This window comes from Cuculus canorus, chromosome Z (genome assembly GCF_017976375.1).
Source record: "Cuculus canorus isolate bCucCan1 chromosome Z, bCucCan1.pri, whole genome shotgun sequence".
In the NCBI taxonomy this organism is placed as follows: Eukaryota; Metazoa; Chordata; class Aves; order Cuculiformes; family Cuculidae; genus Cuculus; species Cuculus canorus.
In genome coordinates, this window is record NC_071441.1 from 54301215 (window position 1) to 54323810 (window position 22596).

At 37.1% G+C, this 22596-nt stretch overlaps 1 protein-coding gene across 7 annotated transcripts in view; it reads right to left on the reverse strand.

The window, feature by feature from the left end:
• VCAN (versican) overlaps positions 1-22596 on the reverse strand; it is a 109869-nt gene that overhangs the window by 44629 nt on the left and 42644 nt on the right. For 3 of the 7 annotated variants that reach the window (XM_054054411.1, XM_054054412.1, XM_054054413.1), the window contains exon 7: positions 12657-15854. In XM_054054411.1, the coding sequence (XP_053910386.1) occupies positions 12657-15854 (3198 nt within the window). The remainder of the gene's footprint in view (positions 1-12656; positions 15855-22596) is intronic. The other 4 variants (XM_054054414.1, XM_054054415.1, XM_054054416.1 and 1 more) reach the window with 2 other exon arrangements.

Consider the following 22596-nt stretch of genomic DNA (forward strand, 5'->3'; position numbering starts at 1 on the left):
GTAACATTTTTTCTTGAGACTACTTTCAATAAACAGCAAAGAACCCTGAAGCAATTTCAAAAATCATTTTTTAGGGGGCAATCACTAAAAAGAAATTTATCTCTCAAAACCCTTCAGGTAAGCAGCTGAAGAATAATTAACAGATAAATAATTAAAAAGTGATTTCTGCTGTTTTCCAAACTTCCAAAACCCAAAAAACTTCATTCAAAAGACTTAAAGATTTAGCAGTTTTCTCAAGTCTCATTCAAAATAGGATTATTAACATCTAATCTGGCATCTGGCACCTTGCAGGTAACAGAATGCCACCTATAGGTTCCTGCATGTTGGTCTGAAGCAACAACAGAGTTGTTTCTGTGAAGTAATAGAGTTGAATCTTTTGTAAAAGCACTAGAGGTCTGATAAACCCATAAGATTCACAGAAGGACTCAGAAAATGTTCTGCGGATTTAGAATCAGGCCCTATATTTTGATTAGAATAGAGCTAAAAAGAAAAAAAAAGAATTGAAAAAGAAGACCAAAAGAATTTCAGACTGTTTGTTTCAAAAGCATGCATTTCATTGCATAATGTGACACATCGCAAACTCCTGTGCATACATCTAACTACTCTGTTTTCTGTGTTAAGTCACCTTATTACTTCCCCACAGATATGTAATCGACATTTATTTTTATATGCCTCCTCTTCTTCACTACAGTTGGTCTGCACTGTACCACAGTCATCAACTCCTGCAGAAATCTCCCATCACATGCATGATGATAAACTCGCACTCCCTGGCAATGTCTTAAACATCACCTCCAGCTGATCACATGCTCTGCAATCAAGGTCAGAGTTGCTGTGACTAGGAGCAGGGGGCAAGCAAAATACCTAATACCTAGCAGTTAGAACAATGATTTAGCTCATCATGGAAGAAAACACTTAAGAAGCTTAAGTAGGCTGCTAAATAGCAACTCAAGTCAGATGTCTCAAGCTTCACAACAGCTATTGATCAGACTTTTATTCATTCAGAAAGCATTATTCTGGAAAGTCATTGTAGGAACAGATTGTAAAAATACGCTATGATAGCACACTGACAGCAATAAGGACTGAAGGCAGAGACATGAATAATTATTTTCCTCATTTTTCCACATTTGTAGCATTTGTTGCAGATTGAAACCACTGCAAAGTGGATCCAAACAGACAATAAACAGAAGAATTCAGTAAACATGCACACTGTGTTTGATTAAGACTCCCTAAGTAACCTAAATCGATGGCTTCAATGTGTTACATCAAAATCCCTGCATATTTGTGGGACATTCCTGACAAGAACGCAAAGGTGACCTACCCAGAGTAAGCATACAATCAGTACACTTTAATTCAGCCAACAGGTGTCTCCACTTTGTATGGAAAATATTTAGTGTTCTCAAAGTAGAAGAGGTTCAAAATGTCTTATTTAAACACACTGAAAGCCCAGTGAAGCCTCATGTCTGGGCTTAGGAGAGGAACTAGTGTGAAGGAAGATTTAAAAAATTTTATGTCATATATTGACTCCCCTGAACCTCGGCTCTGCCAAGGGCCTGATTTGCAGTCTATGTGGATTCAAGCAGTTTTATGACTACTCTTTACTGAAACTTTTCCAGAAAAAAAAAAAGTCAACCAACTCCACAGGAATGTGTCAGTCAGTCTCGTTGAATATATTTTGTTTTAAAGGCACACTGAAGAAGTAAAGAAGCAATCTGACAAGATGGACCCCATACAAAAAAACCCAAACTTTTTTTTTTTTTTTTCAAAACCTTTGTCTTTGGGGAGGGAGAGGAGGGTGAGCTCTTAAATTACATTCAAATTGGAACAGAAAGCTTCAATTTTACAGAAATTAAATATCCTGATAACATCTTTGGGGTCTTTATGTTTCATAGAAAAGGAATTTTTTTTAATTGCTCTTTTCATCTCATTTCAAAGAAATAAGATTCTGAAATAAAGACATTTCCTACTTAAGGAGAAACCCAAGTGTAAGCCTTTAGTACACGCAATTCCTCTAACTTGTGCTATCTTGTAATATCATTAACCTAGCTAAGCATGGTTAAAGTGCAACAGTGCTTTAGGCTACCCCATCTCCTCCATCAGGAAAAGGTGGGAATATTGCCAAGGAGATGGTATAAGGTACTAAAGCAACATTGCTACTATTATACATGCCTAAGTAAAAGACAACAAAGAAATAATTAAATTTTTTATTATTTTAATCCTTCTACCTCATATTAACATGACTAGTATGTATGATGAGGTCTAGTAAAACCCAATTCTTGATTACTGTTCAGTCTAAATAAACAAAGGGCTTTATTTAGTTCACTTAAAATTCTTCGGCAGCTGCATATATGCTTCTAAAAGTTTTGTAACTTTGTCTCCCTTTAGAAATGTTTAAGGATGTAGGAAACTTTTCAATGAGTTTAATTTTGTTTGCCTTCAAAATTTTATCAAAATCTATGGTTTGTTCTTCGAGACTCAAAGTAGAAGTTTACATTCTTTAAATCTCATCAGCTTTAAAAAAAAAAATACGTGTCTATAAATTGACTTTGCATAAAAATCTGAACTACCCAAGTATATTTCTGGAAAAAAAATGTTTGAAAATAATATTTTTTGCACAGCTGATTGGTAGGAGTTGAAAGTCATTCATAGTGGGTGATCAGTCTTGTCTGCTCAAAATCACTTATCCAGTCTGTTTTACCATATTTGACTATCTCTGTTTCCATGCAAGATACAGCCCTGTTGAAAACTCCAAGCATCAATTGCTGGCATGTTCCTAGACTGCAGTATTTTTACAGCAATACAACTCCTCGGGCTTTACCTCGACAGAGCTGTTGGCTGTGACCAGAAACACCTGTGGGAACGGGATGTCTTATGTGGACGTCTGTTTTGCAAAGGGCTCTGGACTGCACGGCTGTGCTTCAACACCCCTGCCAGACTTTAAGGTAATGGACATAATGATGCAAAAAACATGTCAGAAATAAAAGAATCGTTGCATTATAAAAGCATAACATGAAGTCTACTGGTAATCTCTGGGAAAACAGGTTGAACAAAAAGTTGAGTTGTTAAAAATTGTAGCCTTTTAGTGTCAAGTGTAAACCCCAGCAACACACAACTCCCTCAATAATGACTGAATATTTGTCATGTAATATTCTAAGGACTATTTGCAGTTCTTTTCTACTCCATTAGGTCATTAACAAAATGAGGCTCCAGACAGAAGTGTCTCCTCCTGAGCAGTCCCTGATATGTGTATCCTTCCAATCACAACATTCTACTTACTGCCTACAGAGAAAAATATTCTAAAACTCTGCAGGGCTAAACAACCCAAAATCAAAAAACTGAGGAGCAATACTCCACTTTCTGCAGCTGAAATCCTAAACAAAGCAAATTGTGCAGTCACAGTGTCTGGATTAGCTGGTCTGTCTGGATATACACACAACCCCACAGGAGACCTCACCAAGTCATGTGGTAAAAAGCAAAGCTAGCTAGGAAGGAAAGCCACTGCTCAGGAAAGCAATTTCAGCCTTGATCTCATGTGTGGTATGGCATGATTATGGTGAAATAGTGAAATACCTGCAGGTCTTGCTTTTTCCTAGCCCACTTCACTGTTATCCTTTGGTTATATTTGCATTGTGTTACATAAGGGCAACCTCAAATACCTCTATCATTACACAGATGCAACAAGAAGGAACAAGTTCTGGCTCTACCAACACGGGAAGAGAGTGTCCTCTCCAAGAAGAACCAAAACCAACTTAGCACAATAAAAGCAGTCAAAATACTACAGTTACAATGCTGAAGCAGATTACCACCATTTCACTGCTTCTGTGGCTGCTCAGGTGTGACATGATCTGTAGTGAATATTCCCTCCCCTATCCCTTTCTCCAGAAACTGCAACAATATTTGGCTTTACAAGCAATCTTACAGCATACTCCTTCACAGGTCAGTTCTGGAAAAAAATAGGTTGGTATCATGCTATTATAGGAGTAACGAAAGTTTGATTTACATATTAGGCATGTGCTAATTTTTATTTTAAGTAATTTGTTGCGAAGGAAGGAAGGAAGGAAGGAAGGAAGGAAGGAAGGAAGGAAGGAAGGAAGGAAGGAAGGAAGGAATTAATTACAATCCCTTTATCACTATCGGGTTTCACCAGAGGATATATCCTTTGGTGTTTATCCTTGCCTGTCCGTTGGACCAAGTGTACATAGCATTTTTAAAGGACTCAAGAATTTTGGTTTTAACGTTTGATATTTAGCTAAACATGTTACTAGAAGCTGACTACAAGCCTGAGTAGTAAATACATGAGTAATCCAAGAACCATTTCAGCCACCACCTCCAAGAAAGGAAAAAAAAGTTTGGAGAAAATCCCAAAATAAAATCTTATTAAAAAACCCTAATGCTAGTCTGTGTACATATAGGCATATCCTTTGCTGTTATTTTGGCAAAAATAAAATACATGGAAATTCTTATCACATTGCCAAAACCCTCCTATTAAAACCATGGAACTCTTGCTTGCTGAGATACTAGATGAAAAATTCAAGTTTATGGTTTAAAAATTAAAAATTCACGTTTCTTACAAACTCTTCAGGCTAATGCTGAGTAACGAAGTAATGATGTGCAGTAGAAGTAATACCAAAGCAAGCACAGACTCCTAGAAGATAAGATTGCTCCTGATCAGGAAGAATATTCCAACTGCCTTTCTCCTTCTTGGAGATTTCAGCTCTAATCATTAATGAAAACAACTTTTGATACCATTTTATGCTGAGTTTTACTCATTTAGGCTAATATAGTTATATGGAACTGTCAGAAAAGTCTAACATAATTCAATGAACAGTGTTTTTTTAAAATTGTGAATTTCTTCATAGAAAAAGATAGATTAACTTCAGCTTGACTTTCCCAATGGATTAATTCGATCATTAAATCTAAAATATGTAAAGAACAACTGCAAAAAAAAAAAGACCACTGAAAACTACATATCCTGAAATAATATCCAACAAGTATTTTTAAAGTGCTATCAGATCAATCATCAGTGATCTGTTTTAAAGCAATGACTTTCCACTAAGATCTTTAGCATTTGAACCACATAAATCTTTAATTACATTTCTGGGATCACATCCTGTATGTACTCAGATTTTCACTGTATACAATGAATCATTTAATGTAAAGTAAAATGGTATAGATTATATTTTCTGAAATAGGCAAAAAAAATGATATGCATATCACAGGCACTAAGATTTGTCACAATCTGGATACATTTAGAAAACTTTGGTACAGAAAATTACTTTCCTCAAAAAAATTCAGACTGTTTCCATTGAAAAGACAGCTTATCTTTTCTGCGATAGGATTTCTTAAGACTTTCTCCACACATAAACAAAACTAAAAGCATTCTTCTCCTTCACAAGGGAAGTACGAAAAACTACATTGTATCTATGAATAAAATTCCTTCATTTCTCTTATGAATAAACAAAGAGCTATAAGAAAGCTAGAAATGTGTAATCCCTATGTCTAGATCTGAGACGTTTCCTTGGAAACAATGTGAAAACAGCAGAGAATGTGTAGGCATCCTCTGAACAGTATTTAATGTGAGGGCACTGTTTCTTGTATCTATGGAAGTCTATAAAGGAATGTGAAAAAAAAAAGAGATTATTGTTCTATAATAAGACTTCAGGAAGAGCCAGCAACAGTGACCTAAAAACTACTTACCAATTCAGAGTCTTAGCTTCTTGTGAAACTTTTTAAGTATCAAGTTTCACCTCTGCTGAATATGGGGATACTTTTTTCTCTTCTTTTGTTTTCGAAAAAAGGAGCAGTGTAAAAAAAGCTTGAATTCATTACAATTGCTCATTTATTAGGGCTTGCTTTCATACAGGACATCATTGCTGCTGCATTTTAAATATGATTTACATGTAATTGTGTGAAACCTATTTATAAAGCCCTTCCAGCACCAGTAAAACATGATTATTCTAATATCGTAAGATTACAGCAGGTTTAATTAAGCAACAGGTCTATCTGTTAAGGATAAATACGTGACACCACAAATTTATTCTGAAGAAAAAAATCACCTAGTTAAAAAATTAACCAAAAGCTGTAGATGTTATGAAGACTTTCTGATACCTGCCTTCCCCATATCCACATAACAATAGCTGTCTCAGTCACCTCATTGGAATTACTATAGTTTAATTACATCAAGGAAGACAATATCAGAATCTGGCTATGTTTCTTAGCATTTAGACTTCAGGCACTTCTAACATAACGAGAATCTGGCTGTCTCTATGCCAGGTTTTATGAATAACAAAGAGGGTTTTGTCATTCAGTGCATGAAACTGGTTTGAGTAGCTATAAGACATTGACAAACCTGTTTATTTAGAAATGTGTTTTTCTTTCTTAGCTAAACATACAAGCCCAGGACTCAAGACAAAGCAGCAACTGGAAGTACTGCATTCCTAATTCTAACACGAAATAAGACCATGTCCATTGACTGCATCACACTTACAGCAGCAGGGAATGTGGTCCTTCTCCAAGGCTGATGAGTAGCAACAACTGGCGTAGTCTTAATGTCAGCTGGAACACTACAGTTAATAAGGAGACAAACCCAGTGCTCCATTAAATAAATCAGAGATTTTGCATTTAATAAGATGTGAAGTTGGCTCAGCCCACATAAGGCCACTTTTACTACTGCTTCAATATCCCACCAGAAATGAATTCTTGTCAGTCTAGTGATACAATAAATTGTAGCCACAGAACTCCGTGTCCAAACACATACAAGTTGAAATGTACCTGCAGCTTAAATGGCATTTTGCTCACTGCACTGTTTAAGTGAATTTGGAACTCTTCTTACATATCCACTTACGTGTGTTATCAGTCACTGGATAAAGCAGCAGAAGGTAGTAAAGGCAAGACACCATCTTTCCTTTACAATTACCTTGGATTTGAAATAGGTCGTGTGAATAAACAATGGATTTCATTAGCATATATTTTTCATTTGAGGAAAAACAAATGGTGGTCTCAGCATATAAAAGAAAATGTCTTCTCACCTTCAGTAGAAGTCTTTCTAATATAATAATCAATACACATAATTTTCGAAAGGTACACCTAAACTTGCACGTAGTACATGTGTGTATACTACTAAAAACAGCGTCCATATAGATACTTGCCAGTGGGCATAAAAAAAAATAACTTAAAAGAGAACAATGTGGGTACAGGTGCAGGCAGATACAGGCCTGCATGCTTTTAAGCTGCCTCTGTTGCAAATGAAGTGCTGCCTGGAAATGGTGTTGCAAGGCATACTGCTTCTGTCCCTTCACGCCATTATCTGATCTGCAACTAGAACCACCCTGACATCCATAGCCTCTGGAACAGACTCAGTGTCTTTCCTCACAGCATGCTCCCAGTGCATTTCCACTCTCCCACGCACACATTCCCCTCAGCCAAATGAAGACTGAAAGGGGATATGGTTATTCTCTATAACTGAACAGAGAAATAGAAGTGCTAAGGGATAATTATCAGGAATAAAAAAGACCTATTCAAGTTAAAGACAATGCTGGCAAGAATAAACAGGGGAATAAACTGAGCAAGAAGCAATTCAGGCTAGATAGATTTAAAGGGAGCCATGACAATCTGGGACAGCCCTGCAGAAGGAGCGGTGAAGACAACAGGATTAAATAAATTTTAAGGCAAGGCCTAAAATGTACATGAAAAGACTATTCTGCCTTCTCTGTTAAGGTTTATGACTATGACTCATTACCATACTGCATTTTGTTCAAATTTCACGTGACCTCTTACAATGCTAAGACAGAAGTATGCATGTCAGAGAATTACATGTTAAAACACAAAGGTTAGTAACCTCTTTCTGCAAAATTCCACATCTACAAAGCACAAGTTCCTGCAATTTCATTCTATTCAAAGCTGGAGGGGACAAGAAACCAGACAGAGCTGGAGTTGACTCCCAGGATCCAATACGCACTTTGAAACATATTCACTAAGTAAAGACTTTTAAATGTCTCCAAAAAATGCAGGTGTGCAAATTACTCCTGATGCAGAGAGGAGTTATGTTTCCAGCATCCTCTCAACTACTGTTAAACAACACCCCCACAAGCATTTTTTCAGCTCATAAAAGCTTTATGAGCTGAAACGTTCCTTTAGGTTTTGGGTTTTTTTCAAAAGCTGCTAATTCTTTACCTTCCAGCAACAGCATCAGCCCTCACTACTACAAAATGTAGAAGCTATGAAAACACAAAAGGGCACTGAGGTGGCAAGATCTGCATCTCTGAAATGAAAGACAACTCCTCTGTCCTATCTAATGCAATGGAAAGCTGCTAATGTGATAATGCACCGCAGTACGGGGCTATTTTGTTTTCTCACTTTCACAACACAGTCACCATCCCAAGGGAGTATATTCAACTCAAGTGAATGAAGTCTCAAGCTCCTTCCATTATGAAACACATGCATGGTTCTTTTTGTAGCACAAAAAAGGATGTTTCCTCATGCACAAATATATTTTCCTCATTAATTGGAACACCTGCCCTAGATCTGCCCATGTACCATAGGCTGTCAGAAAAAGCATGCCTTACATCTCTCATTAATTTCTGCACCTGCCTCACACTTGCTCACATGGAAGTATATGGAATGTTAGTACAATGCATTTTCTAAAAGAAAACTGCTGTATTCTTATACAACTAAGCAGCTTAATTAATTCATCAGTATGTTCTTTCTCATCAGGACTAGAGCACATTTGCAAGAGTTTAAGCTTATGAAATTGACCTTCCACCAGCCCCCTAAATTACTTCTGTTTCCATGGGTAAACTATTTTATCGAACTGAAACTTCATTTATGAATTTTTTAATGGATTGCACGCATTTTAAAAGCAAGCTAGGAGTATAACAATTTACCTCTAAGAAAAGAAGTCCTCTAGGAGATTTTTCTGCTCTAATAAATTTATGGGCTTATTAAAAAAAGAAATAATATCAACTTTCAGTTACATATTATACTACTTCATATTAAGGAGGGGAGTGTGTGTCTAAGACAGCCTAAGATCCTTGCTACAGTATTTAATTGAATTTAACACAGTCGATAGTCAACGTCTTTCACATGTCTACTGCAAACATGAAGAATATCCTCCACATTCCATACATCCATAATACATTCCCTACATCAACAGCACATTCCACCCGAAGTCTTCAAAGTGCTTCAGTGAAGATGGTGCCAGTTTAGCAAGGGTTTGAGATTGAGAAGAAAGGCATAAAAAATCCTCCTGCTTCTCCCTCTGTCAACACATGGCCAGAGATGAAGTCACCAGACCCAGAGCAGCAATGGGCTGCTCTTGCCATACTTCACTGGGAGGTAGAACACCCACCAATTGAAAAGGCACTCCTGTGCTGCAAGGGATACTCTCTGTCGTGCCTGCTGGGAACTGCTAAAAATGTCTGCATCACTCAAAACTCCATTTGTTTGGCACGATCCTTCTCTTCCACACGGAGCATAAAATATTGCTCATAACTAACAAAGACTAATGGTACCTTTACGGAGCACTTCAATATTGTTATGCCTATGCTACAGATGTTAAATGGAGCTGCAGAGAATAATATCCATCTGTGTTAGTAAAATAGCAAGTTTATACTGTAATGAAATGATACAGCTGACAGGAAACAAAGCCTGGTACTGTATTTCCGCTGAGCCTGCTTCACTGCCTTACTATTAAACCATTGCTTCTGGCAAAAGCTGAATAAAAAGGAATTGAAGAAATATATATATACAAAAAAATAAATCACATAAATATTTCCAACACTTGTGCATGCACAAAAGGAAAAATTTATTCATTTATATAAATTACCTTTTAAACAGCAAACCCCACATTATTATTCCTATTTGAAACAGCTATTCTTTGAAGGAGTTCAGTAAACAAGTTGTTCTTAAAAGGCACTTATGAACTTTTGAAATTCAAATCATGAGAGCCTTTGCTTATAATCTTCAATGATTACTTCATTTATTTAAGAATGCTAAGCTATGCTATCTTGAAAACATGGCAATGCAATGGAGGAAAAACCTTTGTTTTATAAAACACATGTAACGATGAAAAATATTTCATGTTCCCATTTAACTGAGAATAAAAAGCCAAAGGTAAAGTTTATGTAGTTCCTGTATGACAGCAAATCAATTTACGGAATCATAGAATTAGAAGTTGAACTACATCTTAGAAAAAGGCATGTGTTAGTAATAATTCCCAAATTCATTCCTCTTCAGCACCTCCTATGTACATTTTCTTCAGCACAAAGGAAATTTATGGACTGAGGAACAATAAAGCAAAACTGGGCTTGATAGTATTTTTCAGATACATTCTTTCATTTCTGGAGAAAGGAAACACCAATCTGAATCCTCAGACAGAATAAATCTTTGGCAGCTCTAACTTAACTTGTGGCAAGTAGGTATAGGCTGCCTTTTCTCTGTGGATTATATGAAGAATATATGAGGAATAATATAACGGAATTTCCACTGTCAGAATCTGAAAACAGAACAATAATGAAAACTCCTTTTTGACCTTGCACTTGACACATGATAAATCCCTTTATGTTTAATGAGAATATAAGTACTGCCATATGGACAACGTCATAAGATTTTAAGAAAAAATATTTTTTTCTGTGCTGACAGACTAAATCATGCCTAAAGGCAGAATTTTAGGGATGTATAGCTTTAAATCTGCTTACAAGCACACACACCCCCCCCCAAATTAAAATTTGTATCTGGAAAACGCATGCACAGCTTAGGAAGTTTGTGAAGATGCAGAAGGCAAGTCCTGAAGAAAATCTGTTCTAAGGAGCTGATCACCCAAGTGAAAGCAAGAGTAGCTATGAAGAGCAGCTATGCATTGATCCATTGCCTTTTAGCTAATCCAGCCTGAACTAATTTCTAATTTGATGATAGTAACCACACCATTCTAAAGAAAAAGTATAAGACTCTCCTTGATGAATATGCAGAGAATTCTTGAAATACATAATTTTTGCACCAACAAACACCAAGTTTCCACACCCTCCCAAACCATCCTAATTCCTTCTGTTCTCCTGGAATATACAGCTGCACAGCACAACCCGCTCTCCTGTATGCAATAAACTGTAGTATAACCCAACAATGTAACAGAGAAAACTAGTTCATTACTACACAGTCCAAGTACTAATTATTAAGCTGAATTAAGTAAATTTCCACAGGCACAAAAATATTTAACATGTAGCTTAACTCTAGATGTCAGAAAAAAAAATTCTGTTCTGACTTACCGGACTTGTTTCATTTAATTGAGACTTCCAAGACACTAGCAACACTTAAAGCTCCAGACAAAATAATAATATACCACAGAAACAGTAGTGTTTAAATGATAAAATATTATTTTCTGAAATAGGTTAGGCTACCACTGATACTACTTGCCCAGTTTTATATCTTTTAAATATCAAGTAGAATAATAAGCATAAAGTGAATAAGGTTACAAAATTCACTGCATGAAAAGTCCAATAATGATACCGCACAACTCAAGGAAACTACTTCTGCCTTCTGATTTTTGAATGGAATTCTACCAAGCACAAACCTGACAAAATCAACCAAGAGCCTTCCATAAATTATTAATTCTGTTGGATAAGTTCTTCAAAGATATGGATGTTATGGCTGACAACCAATGAGAAAACAGTTATGTCCATTCAAAGACATTATATATAAAGTATGTAAGACATAAAATAAATTTTCCTGCATTCTTTCAAAAAATAAAATAATAAAAAAATAGCTATAAAATAATTAAACAGAATGTAACATAGAACGTAATACATACACTGAGTTTTATCCTTCTTGCCAGATCTTTTACATTTCATTTTAAAAAATAAGCTCTTACCAAGACATTTTAAATAACAGTCAGTTGACAGGCTTCTTTAATGTAAAATTGCATAGCCTTCAGCTATTGCATTACGGAGACATAGTCATTATAAAATTCAACAGTTCATGGCTACTTAAGGAGTTTCTGTTCTGGATACCCATGGAATTGAAGCTAGATACACATGTACAGTGCCATCAGCTAAAATACAAAACTAAACTACAAAATATGTAAATTAGCGTGACAGATTTTTTAAAATGGATTTAAAAAAAAATTTTATGTGTTACAAAAACATGAAAACTCCTTAACCAAACCACAGAAGATCCAGTTGTGGACACAGTAGAGAGTCTTGATATATTTTTTTAGCTGACTACACGGTACATGGCATTGTTAATTGCTACAAACTAATGGAATGTTAAAATAATCTAGTGCTTTGTTTAGGACTAGTAATGCATGGAATAGAAGCTGTGAATTAAAACGCTTATTTCACAGATAGGTGAAGTTAAATCAGTGACTTGACAACATTAAATAAGAATACTGGAGCACAGCCATCATGATTGTTAAGCGGAAATACAAATTTCATACTCGTTCTTACACAGAAATGAATCTTACTCCGAATCATATGAATAATGCATTTCTGATTTTTTTTATGGGTAGAAAAATAGACCTACCAATATTTAGTAAGTGGCCGTCTAGATAAAACTTGTATTTTGCATCCTTCAGTGATCCAAGAAACCTCCAGTACATTCTAAAGTACTCCAGATTGTTATGATAAACTGTCCATTCTGATGGACTGCAGGTCTAAAAGGCAAAATCTTACCTGTATCATTGCCTGTGATTTGAACAACATACAATCTTATGTCATTTCCACTATCGGGGTGCGAAGTAGAAGGAGACACCTTTTGAGGTTGTAAAGCCTCTGTGGCCTCCTTCACTTTGCCTGGTGCAGTAGGTTGTACAACTGCAGTAGCAGTTGATGCTGTGAAATATTCTTTATCAATTTCTGGTTCTAACATCTTTCCTGTTAGATCATCAGCAGCAGTGGCTTTGCTGGGAGAAACAGATTCATCAATTATGATGATGTCATTGCTTGTTACCTCCTCTTCTTCCTCAGGAATGATATGTGGTGACTTTTGAGTAATAAAATGTTTGGATGTTGATGTGGGCTGAATTTTGCCTATAGCCTTAATGGAAGGTGTTGTTGCATTGCTGAGAAATGTTGTCTCATCTGTTTCATTTGCTGAAAACATAGCTGGTGTGGTTTCTTCAGATTCTTCTGATATTCCTGAACCTTCTAAAATTTGGTTTGGAGAAGCTCCCAAAGTCAGATGTGTAATGGTTTCCACAGAAGAATGACCCGTTGGCACCACATGAGGGGGCAACACAGACTCCTGGGTTACTACATGACTGTCTTCTTTCCTGGTAGGGACTTCTCTGCTTTGGTATGTTTCAGCTAGGGTACCCACTGTTACAGGCATCACCTCAGTGATCTTCTGTTCTTGATCAGTAGCAGATTCAGCTTTGGGAGTCACTGTGAGATGTAATGTCCTAGTGCTAGTTCCGTGAGATCCCAGAACTCTTCCATAATCTGTGAGCTTCACTGTAGGCGCTGATAATTCTGTTGCTGTATATGTCCCATCGTAAGCTGAACCTCTCTCATCCTGTTTTTCCTGAACAGGTGTTTGAGGTGGTTCAGATCCTGGTGCTGTCTTTTGTTCATGTATTTGGACAGACGTTACAGATAAAGTAGACTCTGTAGCAGTACCTGGTTCCTTATCTTGATCTTCCGTGGAGAGTTCCTCTGTGAACACCTCACTATATTTTGCAGTTGTTTCTGTTGCTTCTGTATGAAAGACACCATCAAAAGGAGTCTGATCAGTAACTGGCATATCTCTAGTGACCTCACCCTCTGTAGTAACTGCAACTAGGGAAGCATCATGTACTTTCTGTGGAACTGTAGTATCTACCTTTGTTACATCTGTCAATATAATAGATTCCTTTGTCCTTCCAAAACCAGCTGTTGATGTTCTTTTCCTGTCTGTAAATGTTGCTACTAACTCCTGCTCACCTGATGTTGCAATGCTTGTCTGGCCTTCCTCTGTCACTGTGTATTCTGAGACCTCCATTTCAGTAGAGGCCTCTTCAGCAGGTGTCACTACTGTTGTCTCAGTAGCCCCTCTTTGTTCAGCTTCTGGGGTGGGAATGGATGTTTTCAAAACATACCCTGATTTTGCATCTCCTTCATGTTCAGTTACTTCCACAACTGTGTGCATAGCAGTTGGTAATACAGTAACGCTTGAGGAGCTAAAAGACTTTACTGTTGCACTACTTTCATCCACTGATATTTTAGAAATTGTAATCATTTCCAAATTTGAAGAGATGCCTGTGTGGGAGAAACCTGTACTGTCTTCACTCTGATTAAAATCAGCTGATACAGCTTCTTCATCACTTTTCATTTCCACTGTCTCCGTGCTTGTCTCAGTTTCACCTGTAACTGCTGAAATCAGAGACCCTTGATGGTTTGTGTATTCTGTAATTTGCCCTGTAGATGATGTAGGCTCCATTCCAGAGACACCACCTTCTGTATCTAGCACATATATTCTATTAGTATGAGAGGCCTGTTCTGTCATATACTGCTGATCTCTATCTGTCATCAGCCACGTGGCAGGAGCTGGAGGGGTCTGTGTGAATTTCTCATGACTTGCAGAACGCCCCTCAGATTCTGCTGTAACATAAGTAGGAACAACAGTTGTGGCATGAGGGATCTTGTCACCCATTGTTCTTGTTTCTGGCTCCTTTGGGTTTTCCTGCCTCTCTACAATGGCTGATCCTTCCATTTGCCGAGATGAGTAGATAACAGATGCAGTGCCTTCTTCAGTGTTTTGTGGGGAAACAGCACTTCCTGAGAGAGTGGTGGCAACAGATCCTGTTTGATTAACAGTTAATACTGAAAAGGATATAGGTATTCCAGATGACATGGTAGGCTGCACGTCTCTCAGATCCTCTCTACTTCCTTCTGCTGATGCCTCATTATCAAACACTATGGCAGAACTAAATTTAACAAATGGAATTGATTCATCCACTGTAGAAAATTTTCCACTGGTTACAACATGTTTGTCTAAGAGTGTCTCTGATGCAGCAGGCACACCTGATTCTGGGATGCTACCAGTAGCCATGCCAGAAACTCTATCAGGCATAATGGTGTACATGCTCTCTCTGCCCTCCCCCTCTGCAGTGAGATCATACTGATCAGTGAACAAGGCTTTAGGGATTACAACGGTTGTAAATTTCTTGTCAGATTTTGCCTCCATTGACTTTTTTATGGGTTCTTTTGTTGTGTGGGCACCAAGATACATATTCTCTTTAAGTGAAACTGAAGTACCTGTCCTGGGAGACTCTCTCTGAGAAGCTGGTAACGAGCTATCTGTAGCTGTCATCATAGGACCTACTTCTATTTGTTCGGTCTGATTATCAGCATCATGTTTCTGAGTATCTCCTGTTTCAGTATCTTCCCATGAACCAGCGGTACTCTTAGCTACAGATGCGCTATCCTGAAAAACTATAGAGGTCAAGAAAGCATCCTCAGTGCTTTCAGACCTACCTTGTTCCTCGGGCAATTCTGCTTCAGAGTAAGTGTGCTCCAATTCCAAAGCTGCAGATGTGCTCTCTGTTAACCTAGGTGAAACATCATATTCAGTCCTTCCCAGTGTATCGTAAGTGCTTATTTCACCGTATGTGACAGTCTGAGGTAGAAGGGTGGTTAACTTGATGTTCTCCATAAGGACCTCCATTTCCCTTTTTTCCTCAGCCACATCAGTAGTTGTTTCTATATCTTCTTCAGTCTCTACGGTTGTTTCCTCCAAAGGAGGGACCTCTGTTTTGATGGCAGATACTTCAGTAATCGAAGTTTCAAAAACACGAGGTTTAAGAGTAACTTTATCAGATGACAATTTCACGCTGTCAGTTTTCACAGATGTAATCATCTTAACAGTTGTAGGCTCTGACACAATTTTTTTACCTTAAAAAAGAAAAAAATATGTTAAGGAATCATTCAGTGAGAACGTAAACAAATGTTACTTTAAATTAATTTGAATGCTACCCACAAAGCCTAAATGCTACACTGAGAAATAAGTATAAAGTTTCAAGGCTTTGGATAATTGTTTAGCATACAACAGAGCTTTGAATGACATAAAATAACACATTATAAAGCTGCAGAACGTCTAACCTAAAGTCCGCAGAAATTAGAAGAGCAGCAGTATTCTTCATATTTATTGTTTATAGTATTACCCCTGGAAGTTCTCATATTATACAAATACCCATCAGATAGCTAAGTACCAATCAGGGAATATAAAAGTTTATTTCACGATGTCATGAATGATTGCTAATGCAAACCTGTGGGTTTTCTTCAAAGCTTACAGTAGCATAGAGCTCAAATATGTAAAAGGAATTAAATATTACTTTAGTTTATTTTTGGCACAAAATTGCAAATCACAAAAAGTAACCCTCACTGGAGTAAGAGCATGCTTAAGCAACAGGAACAAACATGCCATCACACAACGCCACAAGAGCTGTTGCCCTACGTTAAAATTATACTGAGAGTAATTTATTATGGGGAAAGGCGAGAACAGTAAACCATAAGAACGTAAACTTAATTCTATAATGATGCTGATCTTTGGAAAACACTTCAAAGATACACATCTGAAACCCCTTCACACACAAAGGTGCTTGTATGGGAGAGCTGAACATGCAAAGACAGAGTGCTAAACCCCCTGAATGATAGGAGGAGTAAGACAGTAGCTAGCCTAGATTCACAAGAGACACAAAGAAAGTTTTAACCAGTGAACAAAATTTGGATGTTTTAAAGAATCTTGCTGCCTTATGCCTTGTCCACTCCTTCAGTCTCAGATTTCTACCCTATCTGAGGAGGAAATACGTGCCAACAACCGTGACACTGTAAAGTCAGGAATCAGATTTTAAACTCCTGAAAAAGGTGACTTTTTGCTCAGAAAACATGTTTTACTCAGGAGAAGCCCAGAGTGGAAACATCTTCCCTTCTGCCAGTTCTTCCAGACTGGTAATCCTCAGAAGGGCAATGGGAGCAGACAGGTGGAAGAAGTGAATGTCTTAAATCAGTGCTATAGATTGCTAAGTGACTTAGTGTTAAAACCCTTGTATGGATGCAAATAAGGAGCAAAATATGGTCCCTTAAGTCACACACCATATGATGAATGCATTAAATATGTTGCATATATGAGGACTGCTTAGCAGACAGACAGAACTACATGTAGCTTCTTGCAAAAGAAAACATTGCTGAACTTGTAATAAAGCAAAGAAGTCTATTTCCCTAACAAGCAGAAATCAAAACAATTACAGTATTTTACAAGAAAATATTGAAGCCAAAGGCTCAATATTGTAGCTGTCAGCTAATAAAAGACATCACGAAACTTTGCTCAATGTAAGGTATGAATACCAGTTATCAGTGGAAAAATGAGTTCTGAGACTGGATTTTTAGTGCTTAGCATTGGGGAAAGAAGATGTTCTAGATGATGGTGCAGTCTCTGATTGACACAGAACTTGCTGGATCTAATGGTATGAGCAAAGAACAGGAAGAAAATAACTGAAAAGTTTAGAAAGACTCAACTTAGTCACATATATCTGCAATGACAGTTTATACTCAAGCACGTGCGGTATGTATGCACAGATCAGTTCTTTTCACACACTCATGTCTAATTAGGTACCTCTTTGTTATATGTAGATATGAATTTCACATGTGAAGGTTTGGGTCATACAAATATTTGTTTAGTTTCAAACACCAAGCCTTGAAAATGTCACCTTTGCAAGAGACATATTTAATTTACCCTTAAGTAGACAGGCTGGACATGTGATGGCTGTTTAGAATTTCTGGAAGAAGAGGTAGTAGGAAAATGAGGAAAAAGAGCTGATATTTCAGCTTTCTTGAATGAGAAGCAAAAGTGAAAAGGAAATTCTGAGGGTAAGAAAATATGGCATCGCTATATTTAGAAGTGGTCATGTTCTTTGCCAGCAGAAAAAGAGGATTCTTTTACCTCCCATATGTTAAATCTTTCTGTGGTTTTACAAAGAAGGCTTAGCTACTTATATACTGGGGGTTTTTTTGTAGGTTAAAACACTCAGTTGAGCAAGAAGGAGTAAAGTTCTTGAAATCCCACAGAGCAGAGGGTTCTACAATCTAAAATGGATATTTATCCCTCCTTTCAATGCTTATGTGATTCAAGGGTGATACAGTGTTCTCACAATCAAGAATCAAGAAACTCTAACAAATTTTTTTCCCTCTCTGCTTGTGTAAGGATGATTTAAACCACAGAGTTTTATTTCACAACTAGGGATTGAAGAGTGCACACAAGTAAGTTAACACTATCCTCCCAAGTGGTAATTGGTAACTTTTTAATTTCTACCAAAGAATCCATTAATGTGCTTTAATAGCGCTTTTTTTAATGGCAAAATGGGAAGAAGACAGCGTAGTCTTATATTCTCCCTTCTAACCATATAGTAAGTTTCCTTAATGTAGATTGTATTTGTTTTGCAGCCAACATCAAGTACTCATTCAGACCTCAATTGCCATATTTTAAATGACTATTAAGATCACTGTTAGAAAGAATATGAGAACGTAATACCTTTTAAGAAAGCTAAACTGAAATGAGGGCATGAGTATATATATTAAAATCTGTGGAAAAGTATCTTCATCACTGCTGGGAAATTTTGTACACTTACTCATAACCATTTATCTAGCTTCATAATTTCCAAAAAGTGTTCCAAATCTGAAAGTTCACATATTTATGCCTGAGATGCAGTTATTTCTTGTTCATAACTCATTATCTGCTAATTCCTTGATAAAATAGGTAGATGTTTATGAAGTAAACCTGAAAAAAACACCATGGGTATTTTATTTGCTTATATTACCAAGTGAATTAATAAATATTAAATTCAAACACCTGAGTAAGAAAATCATGTATTTTTTGAGTTTATCAATAAACAGACAAATTTTCTTCTGTGGTTACTGACAGGGGGTTACCAGTGTACAAAGAGATGTGCTGGTTGAAATTGACCACAGGGCCTCTGAAACTGCTTTTTTATAAATATGATATATTAGATTTTTCATACATGTCATTCAGGTTTGCAGACTTATTTGAATGGATCAAAAGAAGATATTTCCTCAAGGAAAAATCTATTAATTTTTTTTTTTAAAAAAAAACAAAGAGAAGGTTGTTTTCTTAATAGTCTGAACATCAGTTTGAACTGTCGTCCAGTCCACCCAGATGTTTTGCATTACTGTAGTCCATGCATCATGCATTCAATATGCTACCCCCTTTGTCCTTCTTCTGATTCAAGATATGAGGCAGATTTTCCTTATAAAATTCATGAACATATTAGCAGCAAGGTAGTAAATTTTCCACCAACAGCTGTTCATATCAAAGACTATCTTATTATTTCCTAATAAATTCTTTTTATATTGAACAACCTGCATGGAGTTAATTTTGGAGGCAGTATGCAGCTTTGCAGAGATACTAATTATCTTTCTCTATGATTTTTTATTTTATGCTTTCACTGCACAGCATTTTCTTCCTCCTCCCACAATTTTTTAAGTAAGGATTGAAAATACTGAACCAATACTAAAATTTAATATTTTTTCAAGTAAATCACACTAAACAATTTTAGACAGTTTAGAGTGGAAGAACGTGGACCTTATACATAGAAAAAGAAATTGGTTTGAGTCATTCTAACTGCCAAAACAACAAAAAACTGGTTTAAGTCAGAACAAAATCTGGAAATAATGAATTCTTTTTGTGAATAGCAGCCAAAATAAATTATTTCAAAATATCAGTAATGTTGAGACAATTTAGAGCACAATATCTATGCAGAGAGGTTGATTTCCTTAATTTTTACATATCTTTAAATGTTATTTTTTTTGCTTCGTCATTATGTTTGTTCCATGTGTCTGTCCCTTCCTTGCTACCAATCCTGGCAGAGAGAAGAGTCTTCAATGCTCCCCTAACTCCAACAGTTATGACAGTTGAAGTTTAGATTACTGGCAGAACCTTCCAAACTGAGGAAGTCTAAGAAGAGATTAAAAAAAAAAAAAAAAAAAAGAACCTAGTGCTCTGTGTTACAGACTGAGCCAAGAAAAGCTCATTATTACACCGTCTCAGCACCCACTTATTCACTCATTTCAGAAGCAGAAGGGTGGACAGAGGATGTGCAGTTTTGCTTATTGCTTATTAGACGTGGCAGCACAAGTTAGAGTCAACACGTGATTCTGCAATTTTAGGAGTTTCTCTATAACTCCAGGCATACACTTCTACTTACCTACTCTGTATTTTGGCATCAAAACATGACTCAATGTAATGAGGAAAATAATTTAAAAATCTAAATGTGGTATCCAATCCCACTTACAAGATACGTACAATATCAGATAAACTGAACAGGATTCTTAAAAAACAGAAATTTAAAAACTACTGGTCTATCTTAAAAAACTTAAAAACATAACGAAAGGTCATGCAACCTCTTCACACCATTGCCCAAGGTTCTTTGCTTGCAGCTAATGAAACAGCAGAGGCAGCAGCTCTTTTAGCTCTGTGAACACAACACTCTTAGGTGAAACCACTTGTTTTGTCATTACTTCTGAAGTCAGACAGTTAGAGGGAGAAAGGATATGTTATCTCCTGGTTAACCCATATGCAAGTGTAGTTTTGTGAACAAATTATAAACTGTCAGCATATCCACGTAAGAACGTTTATCTTTTCACTTTGTTTATAATAAAACTGTCAAAGAGGACAAAAAATCAGGGAGCCTTTTCAGTCAGCTCTTCCAAATGAAATCTGTATCCCAGCATCAAATAAAAGTAACAGAATTTGCTTCCTCACTGCAAAAAACAATTGAAGAACAAAGAGAGCCAAGACTGTCACTCAGGTCAGGAATCAACAGTAAAATTCTTGCTTCTTCTCTCTCCCCACTTACAGTGAAAGGAGATGAATTACCTGTATGTCCCATGAGTGGTATCCAGTTCCCACAGCAGTGACCAAAGAGCAAAATCAATTCATCTTTCCTGTATCTGAACACGTAAAGGGATGGATTTTTTACTTCTTCACCTTCTTGCTCCTAATCTCATCCTTGCTACCTGACACATTCAATGATCCAAGGGAGTGAAAGGGAAATACCTTCAACTGAGTCTTATTGCTTTCCTTTCTCTCTGTCTGCAATGTTTGCACTTAGGAACTAATCTTAAGGAGCCTAGTTTTGAATTGCTTGGATAAATGCAAGTTCACTTGTTTTGGCAAAAGAAGCATCACCTCCTGAACCTCCACCTCCTGAGGCTCCAAACGTTTGCTCCCCATACATCTGTTAGAATGATAAATCAGATTCTCTGTTCACACACACAGCATTTAAAAGGTCAAGCTGCACCCAACCACCACCTCCTCCTCAGGGTGAGGTACTAGTGAGGTCTACAGCATTGTAGATTGCTGAAGTGGATTGAGATGTTTTTGCCGTTTTCAGCATTGTCTGACTTTCTCAAAATTCCTTTGCCGTGTGACTGAAACACAGTGAGGTATGAAACATGCTGCAAGCTATTAGTGCGCACAGCAGCCTGAGATGTTTGCCTGTTGCTATAAACCTAGCAGAGAGTTTCAGAGATTTATTACTACTCCACCTGGTACAAGAAATTGAAGATCTTTGTAGCTATGTAGGACTTGCTAAACCGCATATCTGAGACAGGCACAGAAATCTACATTCTTAGCAAAACAATAAAAACTAGAGAATTGTTATCTCATGGTAGCTGTCTTGGTGAGGCAGCTTAAGCCCTTTGCATAGCTTTGCTTTCACAGAAGGGAAAAGAGGCATGAGTAGAGCCAACAGCCTTGTATACACTGTGGTCAGTGCCATGGCCTTGAGATGCTTACCTACGCAAAAGCATATTACACATTCTGATACTGGACTGTGAAAAAATGGAGAATACTGGCTTTATTATGTTCAGCGCTCTGTTATGTTTCTTCTAAAATAAACTTCATTTTTGTTCAGATTGACAATTTTGTTCCCTGGGTGTTACCATGCCTCAGGCCTTCAGCATTCTGTGATTATTCCCAAACTGATCAAAAATCTGCAGATCTCCTTTAATACAGTCCCTGACATCAGGCTGGAATTAATTCCCTCAGTTATGAAATAGCTGGGACATGTAGCTACTGATGGTTGCTGTGGAGAAGGAGAGAACAGCCTAGTTATTCAAAGTTTACCAAACTAAGGGAAGACAATATTTCTCCTGGCAGCTTTTGAGCTATGCCTAAAAATCTTAATTTTTCTGCTGCCAGGCAAGGGGAGCATAGTTGTTTTATGAGCCTTAGCCTGCGATCAGGGTGGCTTATGCTGTAGGACCTCCCATAGAAGGGGCTTTTTTATCTTTCCCTGCTCTGAAGTCCTCCATAGAACATTACTTGCAAGACACATTATACTATCAAACACCCTTGTCCTAGCAAAACACTCTTACTTGAAATGACAAGAAACAGAGGCTTTGGTTGGATAGGTTTTGGGATAGGCAGGGTAAAGGTGTGCACAGAGACAATTATTTTCCACTTTCATCGTACAAAGGTCTGTCCTGCTACATACTATGAATGTTGCTGCTTCATACATTTCTTCTATGAAAATGTGCTCTGGTTTTGAGTTTTTGACAGATGAAGCATCAAAGAAAGAGGTCCTTGGGCACAAGCAGCAGTTGACTTGGATACACTTTT